Below are 26578 nucleotides of genomic sequence, written 5' to 3' on the forward strand. Positions count from 1 at the left end.
GAGCAACGTGCTGGAACCAGGAATGCTGATTGATTGATTGATTGATTGATTGATTGATTGATTGATTGCTCTCTCTTTCCCTCTCTTTAATTCATCTCTTCCTTTCTCTCTTCCTTTTCCTCCTACCCCTTTATCCAAAGGTCACTGCCATTGGCTCATGCAGTAGTTCAGGGATTAACACAGCAATTCCATGACAAGTCTGTGATTTACTAATGAAACTTTGATTTTTTGTGCACCCTCCAACTTTTCTCCTTTTCCACCAGGAGCATCTAGGGCTCTTGGGTGCTGCCTCCCCATAAGGGTGGGATGCCACAGGAGGAGCAGGGGGCTGAGGCAGTGCCCAGGCTCCTGTGGAGCTCCCAGAGCCCCAGAGTCCAGAGCAGGGACCCCCCTGGGGTGCAGGGACCAGTATAGGGAGGAAAACCCCTGAGTCCCTCACAACCTCTTTTCCCACATGTAGATGTGAACACCCAGTGTCAGCCTTGAGAAGCCCACCTGTGTTTTCTGCAGCTGCTTATTTAGGATGTATAAGCAATTTTACAAAGCATTACAAGTATTAAAAAGCAGTATTGACCCATACAAAGTTCTTACCTGGAGGATGATGATGGAGATGTGTTTTGGGATGGGGATAGCAGTTCCCACACACTGTGGGAGAAATACTGTGAGGTTTTCTGTATCCAGTGATGATTTTGTCATTAAGTCCTCAGAAGAATGACAGCAATTTGTCAACAAACACAGTCCAGTACCAGGGGTGAGCCTGGCAGCCACATTCAGAAAATCACAGAATCATTGAGATTGGATCATCCTTGTCAGCAGCCCAGAGCACTGAGTGCTGTGTCCAGTCATCATTGGACACCTCCAGGCATGGGGACTCAAACACGAGCCCCTTGCAAGGTTTGATCACCCTCTCTCTTCAAGAACCTCTGTGCTGCTGCATATGCACAATTGCACTTGGACCACCTCCATCCTGGGGGAGCACCTCTTTCCACTGGAAGCCCCTCAGCATTCCAGTCATGGTGCTGGATGGCTCCCCTTGCTCACAACACCTCCTGGGGTTTATCAAATGAGCAGCTGGTCACTAATGTGCTATCTCCAGGAGTATTTGGGGCTTAGTCTTGTTCTTGTACTGTCTAACAATAAGTGTCCAAGGCCAGGTGGGGCAGGGCTTGGAGCCACCTGGGCTAATGGAAAGTGTCCCTGCCCACAGCTCAGGGTAGAATAAGATGGGCTTTAAGGTCCTTTCCAACCCAAGCTAGTCTGGGATTCTGCAATTCTATGCATGTAACTTTTACAACCTGAGTTGAAGATTTTCTGTAAAAGCAGAAGGAGCAACTTGAGACCTACACAAACCCAAGCCTGGGTTCAGCTCCCTGCAGGCTCAGTGAGTGTCCTGCTGCCCCATCCTGCAGCCCCACAGCTCCAGCTCTTCCCCTCTGCCAGCACAGGGGCTGGATGATCAGCAGAACCCACAGGGGCACAGCCCACCTGCCCAGCACCAACCCCCAGCCCCACTGCAGTCCCCTCCTCACCCTCCCTGCCTGGGCAGCTCCTGCAAGGACAGCTCCACATCAGTAAAGACAGCAGAGGGGACACAAAGTGCCTCTGGAAGCTCCTCTGTGCTCACCCAAGACACAGCCAGGGCAGCTGTGGTGGAAGCAATCCATTCCCCTCTCAGTTACATAAACTTCCCATGCATGAAGTCAGATTTCCTTCAGCAGAATTTGGGCTGGTTGGCCCCAAACAAACAGAACCAGGGGCTCAGCCCATGCCCAGCACCACCCATACCCCAAACCAGCTGTGCTCTCCCTGCAGAGCAGGCAGATATGTTTCATTTTTCTCTCTTGTTCTTCCCAATCAAAATGCTGCTTCTGCTGGAGGAATAAATACATATTTATATAAGTGTAACTTCAGCAAGTCCAGGGTCATCACTCATCTCTGCACTGTCCCAGGACTTCAGCTTAGTGGAGAACATAGGTGAGCTGCTGCTGCACCAAAATCAGTGAGGTAGGAGGTCCAGACCTCTTCTCCAAGGAAACAAGGGACAGGACAAGAAGCAGCAGCCTCAAGTTGCTGCAGGGGAAGTTCAGGTTGGATATGAGGGAAAATTTCTTCCCAAAAAGGTGGTCAGGCCCTGGCACAGGCTGTCCAGGGCAGTGGTAGAGTCACCATCCCTGGAAGTGTTCAAAAGATGTGTGGATGTGGCAGCTGGTGATATGGTTTAGTGTGAACATGGCAGTGCTGGGGGAATTGTGGGACTCAATGGTCTTGGAGGGCTTTTCCAACCCTACTGAGTCTGTGATTCCCTGATTCCATCACACCAGGCTATCACTGGCTCTTAGTGTCACCATCAGATCTGACACATCTCTGCAGGTATCTGTTAGAAAGGGACAAAAATGATCACAATGGCAACTGTCTCCTCTGCCTTGCAATCACATTGCAAAAAAAGAGGATGCAGTTTAGGGAGAGGAGGGGTATCCCAGAGCAATGCCAGTCTACCCATCCTCCTTTTAGCTGAAGTGATGCATAACCACTCTGAATGCACCAACTCATTCTTCTGTATTTGTAGAAACTCCATTTATTTGAATCTTCCAGGCTTTTCCAGGTTTGAATTCCCACCTGTTTGGGCATGGCACAGGTTTCACAGGTTTCTGCAGGGATCTGTCATGCAAAGTCAGCACTCAGAGCTTGCTGGTCAAACACTTCTGCCTCCAAGCCCAATCCCAGTTCTGCCACCCTTCTTCTGGCCTTCTTTAGGGAGGACAGTCCCCTCACCACAAAAAGACATTCTTGGTATGCAAAGGTATTTTGTGATGAACTCCTATTTCTCCCTTTGCTCCAAGCACAGCTCTGAGCTCCCCCTAAAGACCCCACAGGAAGGTGGCATGGGACTACTGGAACCAGCAAAAAACCCCCAAGAATATCAGGGCAGTACATGAAGCAGGCAAATGATCAGCCTGAGTTAGAAGGTGCTAGCCCAGCCTGTCCCCAGCTTGATTAAAATTGAACTCCAGACAGTAACAAAAACATGAAAAGCCAAAATCCCAACAGACACTAAAGCAGCCCAAACACTTGACCCACACTCTCCAATCTTGGTTTTAACTTCAATAAAGCCTGGATGATGGAGAGAGTCTTCAAGTGAATTCCATGTGCTTTAGACAGGGGACTGCTGGTTTTACTTACACATGTTTAGAACCCAGCTCTCACAGATGTCAAGGGGCAAACACACACACATATAAATAAATAAATAAAAAAAATCTGACCCACTAATGTGATTAAACAAACAGCTTCATTCCTTTAAAACTACTGTAAGCAGGTTTTCAGAATCTGAAAAACTGAGGTGCACAAGAAGCCTTTGTGAAGTTGTATCTCTGAATTTAGGGTTCATCACTGCTTCTTTTCAACCATCTTGCAGCAATCCTTCCTCTCAGCAAGAGGAATTTTGGATCTGACAATCTATCACACCAGCTTTCCTTTTTGTCATAAAATATTTGTTCCTTCTACCCAAGGTATTTTTGCAGGAACTCATTGATCCCAGTCTTGTCTGTCTCTAAGAGCAGCTGAGAGTTGAACCTGCAGTTCCATTCTTCTCCTGTGGCTGCTTTATCTCCTCTTCCAGACAGACTTTTATCTCCATTGATGCTGCTCTTGGTGATGAGCTGTTTCTTCACAGACTGAGGTGTTCACATCCTCAAGGAGAGCTCTCAGTATGAGATTTGTTCCCTTCTGAATGAAGGATAATGCCATTTGCCAGGGCTGTATTCAGCCACTCTCTCAGAACAGCACACTCATTTCTACATTCACAGAAGTGCCATCTCAGCTCCTTATGCTGCTGTGTGGGCATTCTGGAAGTGGTTCCTTCCTGAATCCTGTGTGGCACAGGGCACACAGATGTCCTATAGACACATTTCCTCCAGCCAAAACATTTGCCATTCCTGCTTGTTGGTGTTTTGTGTGCCCTGGCAAGGTCCTGGCAGCTGAACCCCTGCTGAAAGCTCCAATTCCCTGAGCTGCACTGACCCTGGAGCAGCTCAAACAGCAAATGTTCTCCAACATTGGTTTTATCTTCCATAAAGCCTGGATGATGGAGAGTCTTTGAGGGAATTCCATGTACTGTATCCAAAGGATAAGCTCATAGAATCACAGAATCTCAGGCTGGTTTAGGTTAGAAGGAACCTTAAAGCTCATCCTGTTCCACCTCCTGCCACAGGCAGGGACACCTTCCACTAGCCCAAGTTGTTCCAAGCCCCATCCAGTCTGGCCTTGGACACTGTCAGGGATGGGGCAGCCACAGCTGCTCTGGGCACCTGTGCCAGGGCCTGCCCACCCTCACAGCCAAGAATTCCTTCCCAATATCCCACCTAACCCTGCCCTCTGCCAGTGGAAGCCACTCCTCCTTGTGCTGTCCCTCCATCCCTTGTCCAAAGTCCCTCTCTAGCTCCCCTGGAGCCCCTTTAGGCTCTGGAATCTCCCCAGAACCTTCTCTTCTCCAGGTGAACACCCCCAGTCCCCCCAGCCTGGCTCTAGAGGAGAGGGGCTGCACTCTTTAGAGAACCTTTGTAGTACCTAAATAGGTGGAATCAAAGCCCTGCCCCTCCCTTGGGTGAGTCACTGGTGCTGTGTGACCACACCAGGCTGTTCTGATGCTCCTGGGGTATGACACAATACAGGGCACATCCCATGGACTGAAGGTGGCTCAACAGGTACAATCTCAGGGTCCTGGCACACAGTACAGGCAGGCTTTATACCAGAGTTTTCAGCCTCAGATCCACATGGATTACGTAGGGTTATGAAATTTCATTTTTGTCCTGTTTTATGATTAAACTAATGTAGAAGCCATAAACTATTCTTATGAAATAAAGAATTAGGAACTGAGAAATCCAGGGAGGTTTGATATACTTGGTTGTTACATTATAAATATAAATAAAACAAAGCACAGCAGCAGAATGAAGTGAGAGAGACCTTTTTCCTGTTCTGGTTTAGTCTTTGGAAATCTGGGGTACAAAAGGAGGGGTAAAAGGGCAGCTCATTCACACTCTGAGCATGTTCTACCCTCATCATCCTCCCTGAGAATGAGGAATGTGCAAAAGGCACCACAGCAGAGCCCACCTCAAGTGAACAAATTCTCTCTGGTTTTGTCTGACAGAAGTAAAACCCAAATTTCATCAAGTCTGAGCATCCACATGGGGACCCAAGAGCAGGGTCTGTGGCCTGGCAGGCACTGTCACCTCTTCCAGCCTCCAGCCACTGTCCCTGGGCCACAGCTGCAGCACTCAATCCTTCAGCAGTCCTGGGCTGCAGGCACAGGTCACCCACGGACTGGGAGCGCCATTTCTTGAAACATTTCAAGTTGCACTCCAGTTCTACTGCAGTCAAAAATCCTGATAATAAATGCTGCTGTTGGGACCCCAAAAGTCTCTTCTGAGTCCCCAAACTGACAAAGGTTGGTCCTGTATGGAATCACCATGCTGAGCTTAACTGCATCCCATTTCCTGTGGCACTTTTGGATAAACAGCCATTTCTTCAATGGAAAAAGTAAAGACAACACAGAGAAACATCTGTAATGATTCAGCTGCATCAGACACTGTGCCAGCTCCAGCTTGTCTGCCTGTCCCTCTGAAATGAAGTTCTTACAGAGCAGTGTTTTCTCCAGCTCAGACTGTTATCTCAGCATTGCACAAAGATTCTTCCAAGCAAAAGGAGTCAAAAAACCCCATTTCTCAAAGCATCCTTTTGGTACTTAAATAAAAATGAGCAGTTATACCATGGAAGCATAGACACAGCTCATGGACACAGGCTCAAGGCTCTCCCCCACCCCAGCACTTTCAGACAGATCACTTGGGCCAGGCTGAAGATTCTTTTAACAGTCAAAAATTAATGTTTAAGGGGAAAAAACCAACCTTACCAAACCCCTGTGGGAGCAAATTCCTGCACAGTTCTCATCCCACCCACAGACCCTCCATGTCACCAGCAGCCACAGATGCTCCAAGGCTCTGCCCTACCCCACTGACTGTGCACTTCTGCCCATGGTAAAAGAGGTAAAACCAGCAGGGAAAAAACTTACCAGCAAATTCCTCCTGGTGACAAGTGGAGGGAACCAAGCCCACCACAGTTCTGGTGAGGACAAGCTGTCATGGGGAGTGACAAAGATCTCCAGCCCTCCTGTCTCCCTGGGCTCCAGAAGTTCCATCTCTGGCCAGCCTGGGGGGCACACCCCTGTCACTTCCAGCTGTGTTCTGCAGCAGGGATTGCTCTCCAAGGGATTTTGGGTGCAGCCCCAAGTGGGAAGTGCCTCGTGGGTCTGAACACCAGAGCTGTGCTGCTCAGAGCTCCAGGGTCCTCCAGGAGCACCTGCAGTGCCCCAGCTACAGACCCTGAACAGCCTCTGGAGAACCAGGAATCTCCTCATTCCTCAGCCTTCTGGGCTAAATGCAGGTGGAAGCAGCTGAAGGGAGCCCACCCAGAGCTTGCTGTGGCCACCAGCCTGGGCTGTGCAGAGCCAGCTCCCTGTGGGCCACAGAGAGGGTTACTGTGGCCACCAGCAGTGAGGGAAGGTCTCTCTTTGCTGCAGCTGGGCAGGGCTGGCAGGAGAAGTTGCCCCACACCTTTGCCTCCTGAACCCACCATTCCTGCCCCTGCCAAGTCCCAAATTGTACCTTCAACTCTTGATGCACTTGACCTGCAAAAGATTTCATATTTGGAAAAGCTTTTGGAAAAATCTTGGAAAAGTTTTGGGTTTTTTTTCTTTTTGGTGTAATATTTGACCTTCCTCCTCCTTCCAAACCTGAACAGATAAGAACCACCACAGCTCCTGCATTGCTTCGTTGGAAGGTGATTATTTCTCAGCTAAGAGAACCCAGTGATGCAGTGTGGATTCAGAGGGAAATAAAACTGCATTTCAAACTCTCTAAAAACACCAACATTTAATTTTATAACATAACCAGGGGTTTATTCCACAATATAAACTGCAACATTTGATACAAGCTACCCAAAAAAGGAGAAAGCCAAAATACAGCTGTGGCAATTACTTTACAGATTTTTTTTTTCCTGTCTTCTACATCACAGGGCCCTCAGTGACACTAGGATCTAACATTTGCTGTCTGTACATCAACCAATGCTAGAAGCAACACGCTGTTCAGTTGTCATTCCAGTCACTGAAACCAGACATAGAAGTTATTGCTCAGATAAATAAATCTAGTCTACGAAAAACAAAGTGGAAAAAAACTAAAGTCTCCAAAGAGTTAACAGAGTAAACAGGGATTTCCTCAAAAGAGGATTATTGGAAAATTCATGGTGCAGGGGTCTTTTTTGTTTGTTTTTGCACCCAAACCAAGCTGAATTAAATATGCCTGTAAATCCCAGAGGTAACTGAATGCTGTACAAGAAAGGTGCATGTGTCAAATGCCTTCCCAAACGGTGGAAACCCCTGCAAACAGTCAGCATCTCAAACCTCAACAACCACAAACAGATCAAGGGAAAATACAAAAGTGTCAAAAATTGTTTTGAGTTCTGGAAAATGATCCCATAAGGATAGAAGTAGCACCATTTGCAATCTGGTTCTTAAACCAGCCCCTGTGGCTTAACTGGAAAACTGGGAACCTTCTTTCTTGGAGTCCTGAAGGGTTTCTGGGGTTTCACTTGCGGCTCTGGTCCTTGCCGGCGCAGCTGGCGCAGATGTAATCCTCCTTCTCTGCCATCTCTGGGGAGATGCCCACACACACCTGGTGGAACCACTGGTTGCAGCTGCCATCACACTGGACCCAGTCGACCTGGTGAAGAGCAGACACAGGGGTCAGAGCAGGGCCAGGCAAAGTCCCCTGCACTCCTGGGTCATCCTGGGGCCCTGGTTTATTTACATGAGAAATGTCTTGTTTCACAGCTGGCTGCTGCTGGATATTCACTGTGCTCCCTGCTCTCGGGGCTTTGGGCAGGGCACACCCTCCCTGACCTCCCCTCTGCTTTCCCACCTATCAGAGACTCAATGTCCCTCTTCTCCAATTGCAGGGTGGATGGGCCTGAGCAGAGCTCCAGCACTGCCCCCACCTACAGAGTCCATCCACACCTGTATCCCAAGAGCAGCCATGCACACAGTGTCTGCCCCGTCCCATGGCATGCAGATGTTCTGATGCCACACAGCTGCCCAGGGCAGGTGGGGTCAGTCCTGCCCATCCCAGCTGCAGAGACACCAGCCCTGGGTTAGCCAGGGCCTCCCACTCCCCTCATGAACAGCTTTTGTGCAGTCAAACAGTGCCAGGGCAGCTGCCTGCCCCAGATCCCAGCACTCAGAATGCCCTGGTGGGCCTGCCCCTCCTGACCTCATCCCCCTCAGGCTGGAGGCAGTTCACAGCTGGGCAGATGGCATCCTCATCCTCAGAGTCCTCCTGCTCCGAGAAGGACGTGTCGGAGGGCAGCTCCAGCAGCCGCTCCCGCTCTCTCTCCAGTTTGTTACTGCACTGATCCTTTGAGTGACTCAGTTTCAGTTTCTTCTTTTTGGGTGTTCTCATCTTTTTTACTCTTGCTCTCTTCTCACCACAGAAGCTCTCTCTCTCGAAACGCCGCTTCAGTTTTCTCTCCATGTAACTCATCCCATCCTTTTTCCCTCGGCAACACTCGTTCTGTGGCAAAGACATTTTGGCAAGGTTGGAAGTGTGCAGCTAACATCCATTAGCTATCCTGCTATTCCATACCCTGATTTTAGAAATAGGCTTAAGTACAATTGAAGTGTTTGACAGTGCTGCATTTCAAGTAGTGTGAGATGTATAAGAGGAGCCAAGGGCAGGGTCAGGCACCAGGGACAGAACTCAGAGAGAAAACCATCCTCATTTCCTGCCTCTGAGCCCACAGCTTCCACAGCAGCTCCCTTGGCAAGCCTCGACACAGAACAAGAGTCAAGTGTTCAAGGCCAGGATGGGACTTGGAACAATCTGGTCTAGTGGGAGGTGTCCCTGCCCACGGCAAGGGCTGGCACAAAATGAGCTTTAAGGTCCCTTCCAACCCAAACCAGTCTGGGATTCTGCAATTCTATGAAATTAGGACTGATGTATTTGAAATACAGAGACTAACAATAAACATATATCTAAATTTCAAAAATGCATTAGGCCACAAATTGTATTAAATATTTTGTAACTAATTTCTTATTGACTTCTTGACTCCTTTTACACGAGGAAAATGTATTCTCATGGAAGTGCAGCCACACACACAAACCCCTGTAAAGCCCAAGGGCTGAGGCAGAGCCCTTCCCCAGGGTGCCCCAGCTCAGTGCTGCTGTTGGACACTTGCCTTCTCACTCGTGGCTGTGCTGGGTGACCTCTGCTCAGGCTGCAGGGCAGGGCTCTGCTTTGTGAACAGGGCCTGGTACAGCTCCTGGATCTCAGGCAAAGAAACCTGCAGCAGCTGGGCTTCCATCATCAGCTCATCCAGCTCGGTGCTAATGACTGGTGTGAAAGACAAGGAGACAAGCAGGAATTCTTCACTGACAAGAACTGCACAGATAATGAAAAATCTCAAACAAAACAATGGCAAAAGACTTCAGATCTGCAAGTGTATTAGTTAGTTCTTATCTGCTCCCTTTTGACTGCTCATTTTTAACAGCAGGGTTAAAAGGAAAGATGCTTGCACAGAAGTTCCGGCACTGTGGCTCAGCACCCTGCCACGTTCCCATTCCCTGCTGCTTCAAGGACAAGGCACTGCCATCATTCCTGGCAAATTCTGCTGCTTCAGGAGCTACAGGAGTGTGACAATCCCCTCACTACCCAACGAGTGGATGAGATGAACAAACTGAGTGAGGGAGCCAAGAGAGGAGAGGAAGGAAGGCTGAGAGGATGAGCCTGGTGACAAGGTCCTGCTCTATGGTCACTACCCACTGCTGCTACTGCCTCCAAAGCTCCTGCAGGGCTCTGAAACAGTGTCAGCTGGGAAGGCCAAAAATCTTTGTATAAATAACAGCTTATTAATCCACTGCAACTCAAATATGAAAAGTAAACCTGGTGACACAAAGAACTGCCTTGTTTGATGTGAACTGTAGCATTCCACTGAAATGGCTTTTATAACACCAGTATGGACTGAGCTGCACAGACATGAAGGTAAGTCTAGACTTGTGTCCCTGGAGCATTATGCATGAAGAGGGAAGAAATGATGAATAATTTCTGTCACAGTTATAAACTGATGCAATTCACAGCTTGTCTGTTAGCCCAACCCACCAAGGCTGAGGTGAGGATGCTCCAGAGCCTGTGCTGAGTGACCCCAGCAGAGCAGCCCCACAGGGGCTGGGGCATCTCCACTCTCTGACAGCTGGACAGCTGTGCTGCAGCAGAGCTCACATGGACTCCTGTCCTGTGCATTAAGTATCCCATGGATTCCAGCACCACATCCCAGCTGTTCCCATCCACCTCCTACACTTCCAGTGCCCCCCACTCCCCCCTTTCCTCCCCCCTTCTACAGCTCAGCTGGGGCACAGCCTGGGGAAGCTGTTCTTGTGGGAAGGGGACAGCTCTGCTGATTCCTCACCCCATCGTGCACATCTTTTCATTATACATGGGAAATTTCTATCCTTGAGCAATGCACCCCTCTGGCAAAGCTGGACACCAGTGCTGTGCAGTCACAGGCCTGCTCAGCCATCTCAGGACACCCTCCCTGCCCCACCAAACATGGGAAAAAAAAAGGGCAGGGGGAAACCCCCCAAACCAAAGTGAAGATTACACACCATGAAGTGGGATGCAGTGCTGTCCTGTAGAGAATGGAGAATGCAAATACATGCTTCTGTTATCCCAGTCATGAGGCATGGAGAATGACATTGCTCCAATTGTCTGTGACACCTAGGAAACAAAACAGATAGTTTCACTAAATGTGGAGTTTGAAATGCAGAATAACTGTGATAGGATCAACACTTGTTTCTCTTACAGCTACTGAAATCATGTCCCAAATCTGAAATCTGGTCCAAAAGACTGCAGCCCTACCCTGCCCAGGCAAGGACACAACAACAGCAAACCCTGCACCTCCTGACACTGCCAGGGCCATCTCACCAGGAACCTTCCACAACACCCTCTGCCTCACTGACCCAAGTGCCTGGGCCCCTTTCAGAATACAGCTCTCCTCCATTCCCACTGCTGCTCTCAAGGGTTTCTTTCAAACCCACCCACATTCCTCACTTTGGCCAGTGTCAAAGCAGCCCAACTCCAGTGGTTACTGAAGAGCTTCTTGTTGGGGAAGTGGGTGTTGAATTAGCCCAGATGACAGGGAAAACAGAACTGGGACAGGACAGGACAGCCATGTCCATGGTGAAACACTGGATTTACCAGAAAACCACCTCAAATCCATGGAGGCAGAAGTTCCAGCTCACACCTGTGCCAAGGTGTGCTGGGGGCCTGGCTCAGAAGGGTCCTTGACTCACTGAGGGACCCAGACAGAGGGACCTGGTCAGATGCTCCCACTGAGCTTCCCAGGGACCTCTGATTTGGGAAATGTAGTCACAAGGACCTGGGTTAGCTCAGCCAGAAACACCCTGATTTGGGAGGTTTACTGACTCAAGGTCCAGACACCTCAAAAATGGCTGCACTGCTCTGGATGGGAGGAAGCTCACAATTCCACACTGAGCTAATACCATCATACAAATAAAACTAAACTGACTGTTTCAATTTCTGGCCCAAATATCAACTTCTACTTCCAAATCTTGGCCAGTTCTTTTCTGCTATGCTGGCTGACCTAGCAAAATGATACTTTCAGACATAAACGACCAGAAAAATTCTCCTAAATATTTTAATTTCTCTATCTTGACTTCCCTGCTTTAAAAATTTGGTCCACAAGTCATTGTCACAGCTGGGTAAATGAGAAGCAGCTGCAATACCCTGTCAGGCATGTGTGGCATGGTTTATGTTTTAACACAAGTGAAAGCAAAAACAGAAATACAGTCTAACTGTAACTGGATTGGACTAGTAAAACTAAGGTGTTTCAAAATGTAAAAGCAACAGAGCACATTCCATTTTGGGGTGTTTCATGTTCTTTATACAGCACAGAGCTTTGACTTCTGGTATTTTTCTGCATTTGTTATCTCAGGAAAATTCTTTACCTCATTTTTTTTCTTTATGTGTGTGTTTTGCTGAAAGATCTTCACTGAAAAAAAACAAACTCCCTCACTACCCCACCTGAAACAGCTGCTGTGGCTAAACCCAGCAATATGAGCAGAACATTCAGCTTGGGAGGTCTAGTGGGAGTGAGGAGAGACAGTGAAGGATGAAGACACTCAGTTGAAAATAACCTTGTCTAGAGCCAAGCTGGTAATGCACAGGACAGTTTGTGCCTCTGTCAATAATTCTCAATACTTAAAACTCTGTTTGAATACTTGTAGGAGCAGAATGTAAAGACCAACTGAATAGTAAGCACTCCAGAAACAATAACGCAGCAGCTCTGTCATTAGTGGTGTCCCAGCAGAACACAGGAGCTGGAAGAGGAGAGGGGAAAACAGACCCTTTGGGAGGGATTGTGCCTGGACTCCAGCAGAAGGGAACACAAAGCTGCTGCTGGGGCACACACACGTCCTGGCTGAGGGGCACAGCAGGACCCACTCCTGACAGCTGTAAAGCAGGAACAAACCCTGTGCCTTGTTGGGATTTGTAGGGAGCTACAGCAGACCCAGTCCCAGAGCGGTGTCACCCCCTGTCCCCATTCCCCAGGCAGGGAAGCCCGGCCCCAGCCCAGCCTCACCTTGTTTGTCTCTGGCAGCTGGCCCGCCGAGCCTTGCCACCTGCTGTACAGTAATCCTGAGCCAACTTTGTCCTGGATGCGTTTGAGATTCCCTGAATACAACATTTGCTGCGCTCTGTGCTGCCAGTTGACAGTTCTCTCGATCATGTAGCGCAGGGCGTCCCCCTCGGGCAGCCGCACGCGGATGCGCTGCAGGGACGCCAGCAGCGGCAGCACCTTCTCCAGCGGCGGCTTCTGCGAGCGGCGGCACAGCGGGCACAGCCAGACGCGCGGCCCCGCCGCCGCCCCGGGCGCGGGCACGCAGCCGCTGTGGAAGAAGCCCCTGCACAGCTCACACTGCAGCATGGGAGCCGCCGGCTCCTTCTGGCACAGACACACCTTGAGCTCGGCGTCCTCCTCGCCCGCCAGCGCCTTCCCCTCGTTGGCCGCTCGCAGCGCTCGCAGCGCCTCCATCTCCCTCAGCCGCGCCTCTCCCAGCGTGGCCATCTGCAAGGAGGCAAAGGATGGCGGCTGCAAGGGAACGCTGCTTCTCGCGCACGGGGTGCCCCCTGCTCCCTCACCCTTCGGGCGTGCCAGTCCCAGCCCTTGAAACGATGGGGATGTGCAGTGGGACAGCAAAAGGTATTGGAGGGGCAGCAGCGGGGATGTGCAGTGGTGTGAATTCAATTTCCTTGCATTTTCTCATGAGACCCTGAGAGAAAAAGCTTAACTCTTTGTAAAACAAAAAAAGCTCCTAACCTGTTTTCTGTTCCAAGCTTTTGTGTTTTGTACTGCAAAAACATGGTCTGCCTTCAAGCAGCTCAAATCACGAAGAGCAAGTTTGGATTGCAGACACTGCTCTGGGAAGCATCTCTCAAACAGTCTGTCTGGATACTCAGAAAAGCTTCCTGGGTGGTTTTCACAAATGCAAATGTACCTCTGACCCTCACTTTGTACATGCTGCCAGTGCTCAGGGCCATGCCCTGACCTGTGAACTTGCTCTGGGGATTGTGAACAGCAGGCAAAGTTCAGGTGGACCCTGGATGTGCTATTTACCCTCTATGCAGATGCTCCTATAAATTCTTGTTTTTAGGAATCTTTAGCACTAGCTCCTATAAAGACAGCAATATATTTCAGTTCCATAAAGGCTGTTCAAACCAGCTGCAACTAATTAATTCTATGCATTTTCTAATGTATATAAACATACCGAGGAGGTTTTATAAATACATACAAAGTAGTTATTTCTCACACCATGGCTCTCAAGCATAATTCCTGGACTGAAAGCAGCTTTGGGAAAATGAGACAGCTGTGTCCATCCTGGGCACACATGGCACTGGGGCACAGCACATTCCAATTTGCACACAGGTGCTGAGCTGGGTTGGGAGTGTGGGAAGGTTCTGGTTCCCCTCGTGTGTCAGAACCAACCCTGCCACACTGAATGACTTCCCCTTCCTAGGTGCAGCCCCTGGAGTGCCCTGGGTCTCCATGGCCAGAGATGCTGGAGTCACAGAGGGCTGAGTGTGACCCAGGGCCCAACCTCTCCCCAGAGTGCCACAACAGGGACACAACAGGGACACTGCTCCAGCTCTGGGGCTCAGATGAGAGAGGCCAACACCAAAGCACTGAAAGCACAGTTTCAGGTAGTTGCCATAGGTTAAAACTTAAATGTCCCACATTAAATTCCATTCAGGCCCCATCCAATGAGCCCCTACTGTGTCTCATTAGCCACGACATCATTACCTGGCCTAGGTGGAGGCTCTGCACTAGGTCTGCTGGAATGAAGCCCTTTCCCACCAGCAACTGAGCCTGCTCCACCCACAGAAATGTTTCAATGACTCCATAATGCATGAGGTTTTCTTTAATTATTTAGAGTATTTGTTTTAATTATAAATGGTGCTGGATCATTGTATTCTTTGAAAGGATCAGACTTGGGCAAACCCTATCCCATTTTTAATAAACTTTAGGTATGGCAGGGGAAAACAGGTCTCCTTTTTTTGTTTTCCTGTGCTTTGCTCAGCTACAGGCACTGCCTAGCAAAATGTGAGGCTGCTTAATGCACAAAGCAACACGTTTCCACAGAAAGCAATTTTGGGGAGTGTGAAGCAAACACAGAAAAGTGCAGCCCCAGAAATCCTGCAGAGCAGCATGGCGAGAACAGGGTGGAAGTCACACTCCTGCACAGGAGGCAGACAGAAACAAGGATTCAAGGAATTCAGGGAATTCCAGCTAGGGAGGATGTGAGCACATACCGCAGATGCAGTGTCCTTGCTTTCGGAGAGCGCCCGCTCCAGGTCACTCAGAGTCTCCAGCTTTGTGCTCTTCTTCTTGCCACTTGGCACTGCCTCCTTCAGCTTCTTCTGCTTCCTCTTCAGACTGAGCATCCCAATGTCACACCAGGGACACAACACCTGAGGGACAGAACAGCAGTGTCCCACCTGCACCAGTGTTCCACCTGCACTGTTCCTAACACACCTTCCTGCCTGGATGCAGCCACCGGCAACTGGTGAGAACTAGGGCTCCTGCAGTTATTCCATCAAAGATCTGAGGTGTTAGGATGAGGTTATCTGAAGGCAGGGAGAGCTGGAAAGCTGGAACTTCAGTTTTGTAAAATTGCCAGACCCAAACAACCTTTGTGATTCACCCAGACTGCTGGGGGAGAGAGAGAGAAAAATGCTGAACAGCCTCCAAGGGACTGAAACTGCAAACCCTGGGAAAGAGCACTGATTCCAGGGGGTGCTCTACATTCCTGTCTGTCCCAGCTGGAGGGGGTTCAGAGGGCCTCAATGCTGGGCAGAGTGTACATTGCTCAAGGACTGCAGGTGTGACACAGCCACAGCTCCAGAGGGGCAGCAAACACAGCTTCAGCCTCACCCCAGCATACCTGAACCTGAGGAGGATGGAGCAGACAGGAACCTGCTCACCTGCAGCTTGGTCTGATGCACTGAAGTTAATCCAGTGCCACAGATTTGTCAGTATTCCCATATTCACATGGAAAATAGTAGACACTGGCACTGCCTGCTCTTGTTAGGAACCTGCTCACCTGCAGCTTGGTCTGATGCACTGAAGTTAATCCAGTGCCACAGATTTGTCAGTATTCCCATATTCACATGGAAAATAGTAGACACTGGCACTGCCTGCTCTTGTTAGCCACTGATTAAGAACAGAGAAAGCATAGCTAAATCTTAAGTATTTTTGAAGCTTAAAACTATTATTAGAAGTATAGGTCACTAACAGAAGTTGTTATTAAAATAGTCCATGTAATCCTAAAGCAATTCTGCAATTATATTTAATATTCACTGTTCCCTCCTGGGTGCACACTGAACCCCCTGCCTGTGCATGAGTGACCAGGCAGATCTGCAACCCTCTCACCTCCAGAAGAGAATATGGAGAGTTCTCACACAGGAAGGTGTTTGCTGCACACTCCTTCCACGCCTGCACTTCAGCCACCAGGGCCTCCAGCCTGGGCAGGTAGTCCAGGTGCACTGGGATGGATCTGCCTCTCGTGACCAGCTCTGCCAGCGTGTCCAGCACGGGCACGCGGCCCCCAACCTGCGGGGTGGAAATGAGGAGATGCTGCATGCAGCCAAGGCACAGCCCTGCCCAGCTCACAGCAGGCACTCAGGAATTCAGGGCACAACTTGTAAAGGTGAATTTAATGCTCAGACAGCTCAGTGACCTGCACTATCAGTACAATATTTGACTAAGTGCTTGTGCACTTAGTCATTGACTGCCAGACAAAACTAACAACACATTTGGGGCTGGGAAGCAAGAATACACTTGCCATATGACCCTTTAAAAAGAAAACACAACAAAACCAGAGACTGCCAACAACATAAGCAGCCTCTCAGTCTCACACTACATTAACAGTAGAAAATCAAAATAATTCTGAAATAATTAAATCATACAGTTATTAACGTTGAAAAACCAGCTCCAAGATCAATGTCAGCCATTAACCCAGCATTGCCAAAGCCACCATTAAACCATGTCCCCAAGTGCCACGCCCACATACTTTTTAAATCCCTCCAGGGATGGTGACTCTATAATGGGCAGGCTGTGCCAGGGCCTGACTGCTCCTTTCAGTGAAGAAATTTTCCCCAACACCCAACCTGAACCATCCCAGGTGCAACCTGAGGCAGTTTCCTCTTATCCTGGCCCTTGCTCCCTGGGAGGAAATTCTGATTCCCCTGGCTCCAGCATCCTTTCAGGTACTGTAGGGAGCTACAGCACAAGTTTAACCCATGCTGTGCCAGGCCAAGAATGAGAATCACCTCCAGTACCCCATGTGCCAGGAGCAAGCTCCAGCCATTCCCTTGGCACCCCACACCTCAGGCAATGCAGGTACCACACACCCAGAGTACAGCAGCACCAGAGGTAATTCCAGAGGTAATTTCTAGAACAGGCAGTTGATGTGGGACTGGAGAACCATTCACCAAAACAACCCCAACATCTCTAGCAACTTCAAAGTTCTGATGCCAAGAACTTCCTGCAAGTCACGTTGACTGCAGGAATTTAACAAATCCTTCACAGAACCAAAGCAAAAATTCTTGGCACAGACAGAACTAGTTTTCCATATTCAGAAGGCAGAGTTTCAGAGTTCAGATCAAGAAATTAGCAAATGTCAAGAAAAAAAAATCACTCAAGTTCTTTCAAGACAGCCCTCAAATGAAAGTTAGTATTACACCGATTTTATTCCTTCAAAATATTTAAATCCAGAAAAATTAGTTTTTTAAATAAAATCTCTAAAGAAGTTTTTATTAAAAGCCCAATTTAGGCAAGAGCCCCTAAGTTATATTAGAGCTTACTTTACAGAAAAAAAATGAGGACAAATGAAAATACTTGGCCATCTATATCAAAATGTTAAATCAGGGCTATCCCACCCTGGTCTGATCTGGGCAGTCCCATTGACACCTGGCTTCAGCACTTAGCAAGGCTGAGCCAGGAACTATTTCTGTACCACCCCTCTGTACCTCAGTGTCCACAAAAATGTGATTAACAGGGAATTGTTACCGAGCAACTGAACAAAAGTGACCTTAAGGTGAAGTTCCATAATGTAGTAACTTTTAATTTCACATTTTTGCTAATAGCTGTTTCATAGATTCTTTTGCAGGCACTTAGCTGCAAAGGTGAAGGAATACAGACCAAAAACAGAAGCAAGCATCAGGGCAGTGGGTGTAGCTGCTCCATGGCTGAGGTAACCAATGTCCCACATTGAGTGCTCAGGATCAGAGGGACACCAGAGCATGCACAGGGTGTGGGGTGGCTCTGGTGACATGAGCAGGGTCACTGTCCCTCCCCAGCAGCCTGGCTCACATACCTGCAGAGCCTCCACCTCCTGCAGCCAGTCCTGGGCCTTCTGCACAGCATCCTTCAGTGCTGCTCCATTTGGGAGGTAGGCTGGGATCTCCTCCAGCTCCTTCACTGCTGCTGTCAGGCTGCTCAGGGACTGCCGGGGCCTGGGGGAGCACAAGAGCCCAGATGGGAGATGCTGCTTGCAGCAGGGACCCTTCCACTCTCCTGGCTTATTAACAGCAGAGGGCCACACCAGCTGCTGGTGTTACACTCAGTGCTGGCTGCACCCAGCAGAGCTGGGGGTCAGAAGCAGGGGAAGTTTAGAAATGTCTGTTTGCTTACTCTAGACTCCTGCTAGAAATACTCTCACATTTGGACTTAAGGGAGATTTACCTTTCACTAACTTTGGATGACAAACATCCACCAAACCCCAGACCAGCACCAGCTGAGAGATTCTGAATTAGAAGGTTAAAAGCCTGAAACTGGATTTTCTGTATTTCCCAGCTTGATTCTGGGGTTTTAGAAGAGTGCAAACACAACATAGCTCCCTATCGAATTAAACCCAAGCTTAGTCAGTAATGTGCTATATGAAGTTGTCTTAAAACACTGTGGTTAGTGGTAGGCAAGAAATGTTCCAATACTCCAAGTATGACAAAATTTAAAAAACAAAGGAATCTTGAGGGAAGAAACCTGGCATGTAAGTCTGTGCTACATTCCTAATTTCTAAGTACACTGTGCTCTCCCATTTTACTTTATAAATCAGAAGGTAAAAGCCACAAGAAAATTTTTCTTAGTAAGATTGTATTTGGCTTATTTCCTTCTTCCCTACACCAATTAATCTTGAAAAATCTCCTCCTTGTTAGTCAAGAACAGTCCTACATGGACCTTTATGCACTATGAAGTTTTACCTGCTGCTGGTACCTATCTGAGCATGATGGGAACACATCCTCCAGCCTGAAACTGGGGAGGGGGGAAGGTGGAAAAGAAGGAAGAGGCATCATAAACCCCTTCCCTGTGGGTTTCAAGGAGAATTTACACAAGATGGTTGTGCAACACAAACACTACAAGGCAACTCCAACCCCTGAAACTGGTCCATCCCCCTCCCCTAGCCCAGTCCCTTCTGGCTGGCACAAGCTTTGCCTTCATGCTGGGAACTTGCTGAACAACGGGGAGCCCCTCCAGCACTCAGGGCACTTCCACCTGAAACAACCAAATGCAGCACTCAGGCTTAGCTCTACCTGGCCTTGATCAGGTTCCTGGCTTTGTCATCCCAGTGCTCGGACACGGTGAGGAGCTCCTGCAGCTTGGCCATGGCCTTCTCCACGGCCGGGTACGGCGCGAGCCCCACGCCGGAGTCGATGAGGCGCCGCATGTGGTCCAGCGTGAGCGCGCTGTGCTCGCAGCAGCCCAGGCGCACGTCCTCCAGCCAGCGCGCCTGCTCCAGCCGCGCCCGCAGCTCCGCCAGCTGCGGCAGCTCCACGTCAAAGTCAAAGCTCACCTCCAGCAGCTCCTGCAGCTCTGCAGCACTGGGCATCTCCTCAGAGAGGAGCTTCTGGCTTTGCTCTTGGAAAGCTTCCACTCGGTCGAGGAGATCCTGAAACCCGCAAATGCAATGATAGATCAGATGGATTCCAAGTCACTTAATCGTGGAAGTGCAGGGTTAACAACGGGAGCTCAGGCTCCTGGCAAACCCCCTGCTGCACTGCACACAGTGCCCATGGCAAATTATCCCCAGGGCTGAAACACCTCAACAGTGTCTTCAACACATAGAGCCACCAGCATCTCCTCACATGTAACATGGCACGAGCTTGGGTATCCCAGAACAAGGCAACCCCAGTCCCAGAGGTGTCAGAGCACTCAGAGGAACAGAAGGGATGTAAAGGGAAATTGAGTGTTCCATGAGTGCTGCTGTCTGGCTTTGTTTTGAAATGGTTCAGGCAGCTGTGGAACAGCAAGGTGAGGATTGTAAAGGCTTCACAAAACACTGGGAAGGGCACAGAGGTTCTGGGGTCAATTTCTGCTGTACTGCTAAGGCTTTTGAGCTGCACCTCATAGTTCCAGTGAGCTACAGGCATTTTACTCTCTCATGCAAGGCAACACCTTTCTCTCCATGCACTCAGCAGCTCATTACCCCAAAAGGCATTTCTGGGGCTGTTTGCATTTTCCCCAGGATAAAGGGACATTCATCCAGAGCAATCCCACAGTGAAGGTTGGGATTATTCTGTATTCTGTATGGAGCAACCTGCCCAGTACTCCCAGTACTGCCTGAAGTTCTGTTCCTGCAGGAAGTTCTTCCCTCACAGCTGACACCTTGGCATTTTGCCAGTGAGGCTGTTTCCCAGGGTGGGCAACCTCCCCCAACATGGAATAAAACATTTTTTAGAGATAGACTGAATTGTGAACGCATCTCCAGTAATGTTGGTCATTTATATTAACAGCCAAATTTGCACAATGACATATAATTGAGACTTGTTGAGAATGATACAAAGCAACATTCAGACCATATGTGTTTATTATTTCCCTGTTCAGGAATGTCAGATGGAGAGGAACTGTTTGCATGTCTGGCATTTCCAAATTTCTGCTTTTGAACCAGCAAGAAAACTTCACAGCTTCAGTGCTATAAACAAATAACTGTAAATAGGACTGCATCAAATCTGATCCACACAGTGTGGGGCAGATAGAGGTTCCAAAGCAGCAGTTGAACTGGTTTATTCCCATTCATTTACCTGGCACCATCTGGTGTCTCAGTGTTGGGTGGATACTTGAGGGACAGTTCAAGAGCTGGACACAGCATCTCGTGGTTTCAAGTATCACAAATATGCAAAGTCCTTCTCCTTTAAGACAGGAATTGCAGCTGCACAGCCTTTTTTTTTTTTTATTTTTAATTTCCCCTCAGTGTGATATGGAACATTTTGGCAAATTCCAAAACAAGATTTTGAATTACTTTCAGTTTGCTTGAGGGCTCATCATCTGGGGATGATGAACCAGAACAGCTGGTGGTTGTGGGATTCACAGTGATCAGACTCCTGCCAGCAGCAGATTCTCAGTTAGAGAGAGGATCTGGCCAGCCTGGGCTGGTTTGGCTGGAGTTACCTGTGGGGTTTCCTGGAACGTGGGTTAAAAGCACAAACAGGGATCTAATTACAAGACTGAGAAAGCTGATTCTGTATTAACAAAGAAGGAAAGTGGTAAGAGAGAGAGCTGTCCCTCAGAGCACTGGAAAGTTTGAATGTTCTCAGATTAACCTGGCTTTACTTGTAAGAGCAGAGCAGTTAACTGACCCCAGACTTCTAACCTGTAGTTACCCAAGTCATTCCTGCTCCTTCTCCTACAATCCTTCATACAACACAAATGGTTTGATTTGCCTGTGCAGTATAAAACCCTGCTGACCATGAACAGCAGCGGGTCAGAGCCCCTTTCCTCAGCATCCCACGTGCACAAGTCACCCCAGCCTGCCAGTCCCCAGGTGCAATTCTTGGAGCAAATAGTGAGACAGCAAATGAAGGCAGTGCAAACCCATCCCTCTGTAAATGCTCCTGCTCCCTTCCCAAGGCTTGCCCAGGTTACCTTCAGCAGTGGTGTCTGGCTGAGCACACAGGGCAGGGCATAGAGCTGCCTGACAAAGAGCCGCAGCTCGTTCACCGTCAGCTGGTTCTGGCACTTCCCTCCTCCGGAGCGGTACCTGCAACGACAGCAGCCAGCCCTGCTGCTCAGCTGAGAGACACACAACACCCACCCTGCCAGCTGCACAGGGCCTGGAGCCAGATGAGCTTTAAGGTCCCTTCCCAATGAAATCATTCTGTGATTTTTTTTTGATTCCCTGATTTCATGTCAGCTAGGCCTTCTTCAGGAACAGCAGAATATGCACAAGCATCCAATCAGCCCAGGGCTCACACACGTGGGAAACCTCAGCCTGCCACTGCAGAACAAGCTATTGTTGAAACAATCATATTAAATAGGATTCTGGAACAACCACTCAGCCTTGGAAGGGCACTGGTTATTATGGAATAAAATTAAGCTTTTTTTTCCAGAACACAAAGCAACTGTGGATAAACTATTCAGTTATGTTGCAGTAGCTATTGTAGTCAGCTCTGCCCATGCCTACACCAAAAGAGAACAAATCCCAGTTCTGAATGGGTTTTATATTGACAGGTTGTGTAGGCACTTCTGAAAAATCCTCCCTACACTGAAATCAGCATTTTTATTTTTGTCTAAAAGCTTTGCATCAAATGAGTGGCTTAAAAGTGTTAACAAATTGCCCAATATTAAAAGCCTGTCTAAACTCAAGCCAGTATTAATGAGGTTTGAGAACCCTGAACAGAAAAGGAAAGAGATCCCTTACAATGCTGGCTCCAATTGAATCCATAGTGTGTTATTTATACAAAAGAGGAGAACAGCCCAGCAGGATATGCCAGCATGACTGGAATGTGAACACTATAAAATAAATTTTAATTTACCATTCTGTGTTAAAAATAGCTATTTTTAACAGATACACAGGATCACATTGGGAGTTCCAAACCCCACAGTCAGCTGAACAATAAAACAAATTCAAAGCCTCAGGTACAGCACAAGTTTCTTTACAGGCTCCTTTGTTCTACTGGTTTTTGAATAAGCTCCACAGTGTTTTCCAAGGAAAAGCACAAGTTTTAAAATACATAAATATTTATATACATATACATAGACATATCTGAATGGCAAAGCTGTTACAAGATACTTTTGAAAACCAGAAATTACATGAGCCTAAGAAAAACCATTGACAGAAGCCAAAACCATGCCCATCCAGGGTTATTAACCACAAAGGTCTCCAAGCACAAATTCTCAGAGACTCTCAGGAACAAAAACAGGTTTCAAGAGACCTAGAGAAGGAAAGGGATAGACAGGAAAAACGTGGCAGCAGGGCAGGAACACTGCTGCCTTCTGGTGCCAGGAGAACAAGGGTCACACTGTGCTCCAGCCCCATTCAGAGCCAGCATCTGGGAGGGTTTAATCCCCCAGCACCAAGAGAACCAGAGGAAACAGGGATGTGCAGCCCATCTGCATCTCTTCAGGTACTGCTGAGGAGTTGGTGAGCAGGAGTCACAGGATTTACTATGATTTATTACCTTCTGGCCTGGTCTTCTCCCCATGAACTGCACTGTACTGGAGATCCCTCAGGATCACTGACTGCTTTCACTGACAGGGATGACAAATCTCCTGCATGACTCTTCCAAACTTGAGATCAGACCAAAATTCTCAGTCCACAATAGAAAGTTTACCAAAAGCACAAACCAAATTTTAGGCGGAATCAACAATACTTCCAAACCAACAACTGGCATTGGGCATGATGAAGGCTGTCAAGCATCCTGCAGATATGAGCTTCAGGCACATGAATCTGCATGTGATCTAACATGTGTTAAGATTTTAAGCAAATAATTATCTTCTTTAGATCTTTTTTCAAAAGTTGCAAGCATTCCCCACTTCAACCTTATAAGAAAAAAAAAAAATCAAGTAACAGGGGTTTTCAAACTCCTAAAAGTTATGAGGACATGAAACTGGACTTTTCCCAGAAATGTGCCAAAAAAGATCGAAGAAGAAACTGTTAGAGAAGGACTAAAACCTCATCTAGAGCAAATAAGAATCACAATGCAAGCACTGCCTTGACACTGTGTACAGCAGCAGCACAGGGTTAATTACTCACCACAGTCTGGGATGCTGCAGGAGCTGGCAGGCCCAGCTCTGAGGAAGGCTGAGAGCCTCTCATGGTGACAAAAGAACAGACTCAGTCAAGGAGATGAAGATAAAAATTGCTCCCAGTTCTTCCCAGGCCAAAGTCAGGGACATACTCAGTGCAGGAATGACCCATCTGGCACAGAGAAGCTGAGAAGGGCCTGGCTGCTGCTCCCAGTTCAGCACTGGGAGACTGAACAAGCACGAGGGATGGGAGAACACAGATGATGCCAGAAGAAGAAATGGCTCAACACCAAATGAAGGAGGAGATCAGAAGTGGACAAGTCCTTTGATGATGGTGCCTCAAATCTCTAGGTTGGAAGTTCCCTATCTGGCAGAAGTCATGCCTGTGGGAGTGCTGAATTTCTCATTCCCCACTGCAGTATTTCTACATTGCTGTGACAGAGGCTTCATCCTCCTGTGCAAGACAGCAAAAGTGAATTTTTATCAAGTTCCTACTACAAATGCTTAAAGAGGGAACACCAGGAAGGAAGACAGGAATCATGTCTAAGTGTGACAGCTGAACATTCTACCCCCAGAGTCCTTCCAAGGCAGCCTTCAAAATACAGTGAGAGTGCAGGAGTGATGAGCTCCACAGCCCCTGCTTAGGCAGTGACAGGAGGAACCACACCTGCACTTCTACCAGCACAAAAGGCAACTGCTCCAATAAACACCACACTGCTCAAAGCAGCAGAAATGGGTGAAAATTCTCCAAATGGGACAAAAGACAAACAATTTTTTCTGAAGTACTTCACACTTAAGATTGGTGGACATGAGCCATACTGTTGTCCACATACATAAACCCAACATTTTCTCAGAAACCATGATCCTGTGAGGCTCAGTGTGCCCATGGTGAGTCTGGGTGCCCTGATTAACAGCTTTAAGCTGAAGGAGAGCAGGGTTAGATGGGATATTGGGAAGGAATTGCACCCTGTGAGGGTGGTGAGGTCCTGGCACAGGTTGCCCAGAGAAGCTGTGGCTGCCCCATCCCTGGAAGTGTCCAAGGCCAGGTCAGAGAGGGCCAGGAACAGCCTGGGATAGTGGAAGATGTCCCTGCCCATGGTAGTGGGGTGGAACTGGAGTTTTAAGGTCCCTTCCAACCCACACCAGTCTGAGACCTATGGGTGAAGAATGATACAACAGAAGATGGTAATCTGTGAATTGTGATGGAAAGGTTTTTACATCAATATAGGCCCAACTAGACTTGTGCAATGAAGAGAACTGGCCTTAGCCTTCTGTTCTGGCTCTTTTCAGCTAATTTCAGACATGGAGTGCCAGCAGGACCAGGCAGGCAGTTCACAAAGAACACTGCCCTACTTCAAATCTCTTGAGCACAAAACCTGTCTAAAAGATTTAATGTAAAGAGCAGGTAATTTTCAGAGCTCTTGTACAACATTCCCACCAGCAGCAGCTCAGGGAGTTAAGGCACTTTGTTTTTCCACAACACAGAAGGTAATGAATAAAACCACACCTGCACTATTGACAGATTTACAGTGCTCACAGCACAAAGGCAAGGGGACTGTATCTTGCTGAGTGTTACTTTGTCTGGACATACCACACCATTTTTCTTTCCAGGGAAAACTGGAATGAATTTACAGACTAACTGTCAAACACAGAGAAAGAAGAGTTTTGAAACCTCAGGATGTTTAACTTATTGCATGTAGTAAAGCTGAATCTCCCTGTCAAAGATGGCTCTGCTGAGGAGACAAAGATTCTTTTAATTTTTAAGCCTTGCAGAGCCCTGGCATCCATCACTGGCCACTGACATCCATCTCTGATGACCCATTTTTGCTGCAGACATGGAGTGGCACTTACCTGGTCTGTCTCTTGCCATTCAGCAGCTGCTGGGCCACCGAGGCGCATTTGTCGGCGTCCTGCGTCACCAGCCGGAGGTGTCGCAGCAGGTCATTGTCTGGGAACTTTTTCATTTCTGATTCTTCTATCAAGGCCTTAAAACTGATGAGACCTGTTGGGAAAGACATTAAGTTAAGAAGTTTCCCTTTGTGATGGATTTTCTGTGCTTAGAAACACAACACATTGAATGCATTTCTATTTCTACTTCAGCTACGCTTTGTGTCAAAGTGATTTAGAGTCTTGTCACACAGAGAAAGCTTAGCATCATTACTGGGACTGTAACAGCTAAAATATTCACTTAAAAACACGAAGTGATAAAACTGAAAGAACAGTTTTAAATGAGGTGCTACAGGCAGTAGGTAAAATCCTCACTTTTCTTGTTGTTGATCTTTGCCTCCAGGGCCTCGCTGACGTTGGAAGCCCACTGGTTGTAGGACTCGGCGCGCATCTTGAGCGCATCCATCATCGGGTACAGCTCCTCCAGCGTGTAGCGGAACCTGCGGGCAGCACACGGCTCAGCCTCCAGCAACCCTGCAGGCAGCAGCAGGGTGGGAGGAGGGGCACCAAGGTGAGGACCCAGGTAGGATGGGGCTTGGAGCAACCTGGACTGCTGGAAGGTGTCCCTGCCCATGGTATGGATGTGATGAGCTTTAAGGTCCCTTCTGACTGAACCATTTGGCAATTCTAAGATATGTTGGTCCGTACAACAGAGAAATAAGCTTCTCTGCATTCAGGGTTACACAATGAAGACCTTACAATCATACCATGTTCCTTTTGAGATAATTTCAATGCTGCAGTTGCTTCAAAAAGCAATTTCTACAGGACAATTAAGGAATTGTGACCCTGTCTTAGGGCAAGCTACATTCATGTAGGACTGAAGATGAACTGAACAGCACAGGAAAGTTAACAACAGAAGGAAAGCTCCAAAAAGCAAAACAATACTCCTTGGCAATGACTGGATCTAAGGGACAATAACCTGCTTGCTATAAATAAAAATGCAAACCAACTTAGCCAGCAATTTTTGCCATTACAGAGCAAGAAGAGCTGAATGCTG

General features: G+C 48.1%; 1 protein-coding gene across 1 annotated transcript in view; it reads right to left on the reverse strand.

Annotated features, from left to right (window-relative positions):
* Positions 1-6905: 6905 nt before the first annotated feature.
* The window catches only part of KDM5B (lysine demethylase 5B), a 56234-nt gene continuing 36561 nt past the window's right edge, over positions 6906-26578 (reverse strand). The window contains exons 16-27 of the mRNA XM_079327097.1: positions 25897-26021; positions 25486-25636; positions 21532-21646; positions 19203-19558; positions 17990-18128; positions 16045-16224; positions 14925-15083; positions 12697-13182; positions 10700-10811; positions 9277-9431; positions 8313-8612; positions 6906-7766 (exon numbers count right to left, since the gene is read on the reverse strand). Coding sequence (XP_079183223.1) covers positions 7632-7766; positions 8313-8612; positions 9277-9431; positions 10700-10811; positions 12697-13182; positions 14925-15083; positions 16045-16224; positions 17990-18128; positions 19203-19558; positions 21532-21646; positions 25486-25636; positions 25897-26021 — 2413 coding nt within the window. The 3' untranslated portion in view covers positions 6906-7631. The remainder of the gene's footprint in view (positions 7767-8312; positions 8613-9276; positions 9432-10699; positions 10812-12696; positions 13183-14924; positions 15084-16044; positions 16225-17989; positions 18129-19202; positions 19559-21531; positions 21647-25485; positions 25637-25896; positions 26022-26578) is intronic.

The sequence above is a fragment of the Erithacus rubecula genome (assembly GCF_903797595.1).
Source record: "Erithacus rubecula genome assembly, chromosome: 26".
NCBI lineage: Eukaryota > Metazoa > Chordata > Aves > Passeriformes > Muscicapidae > Erithacus > Erithacus rubecula.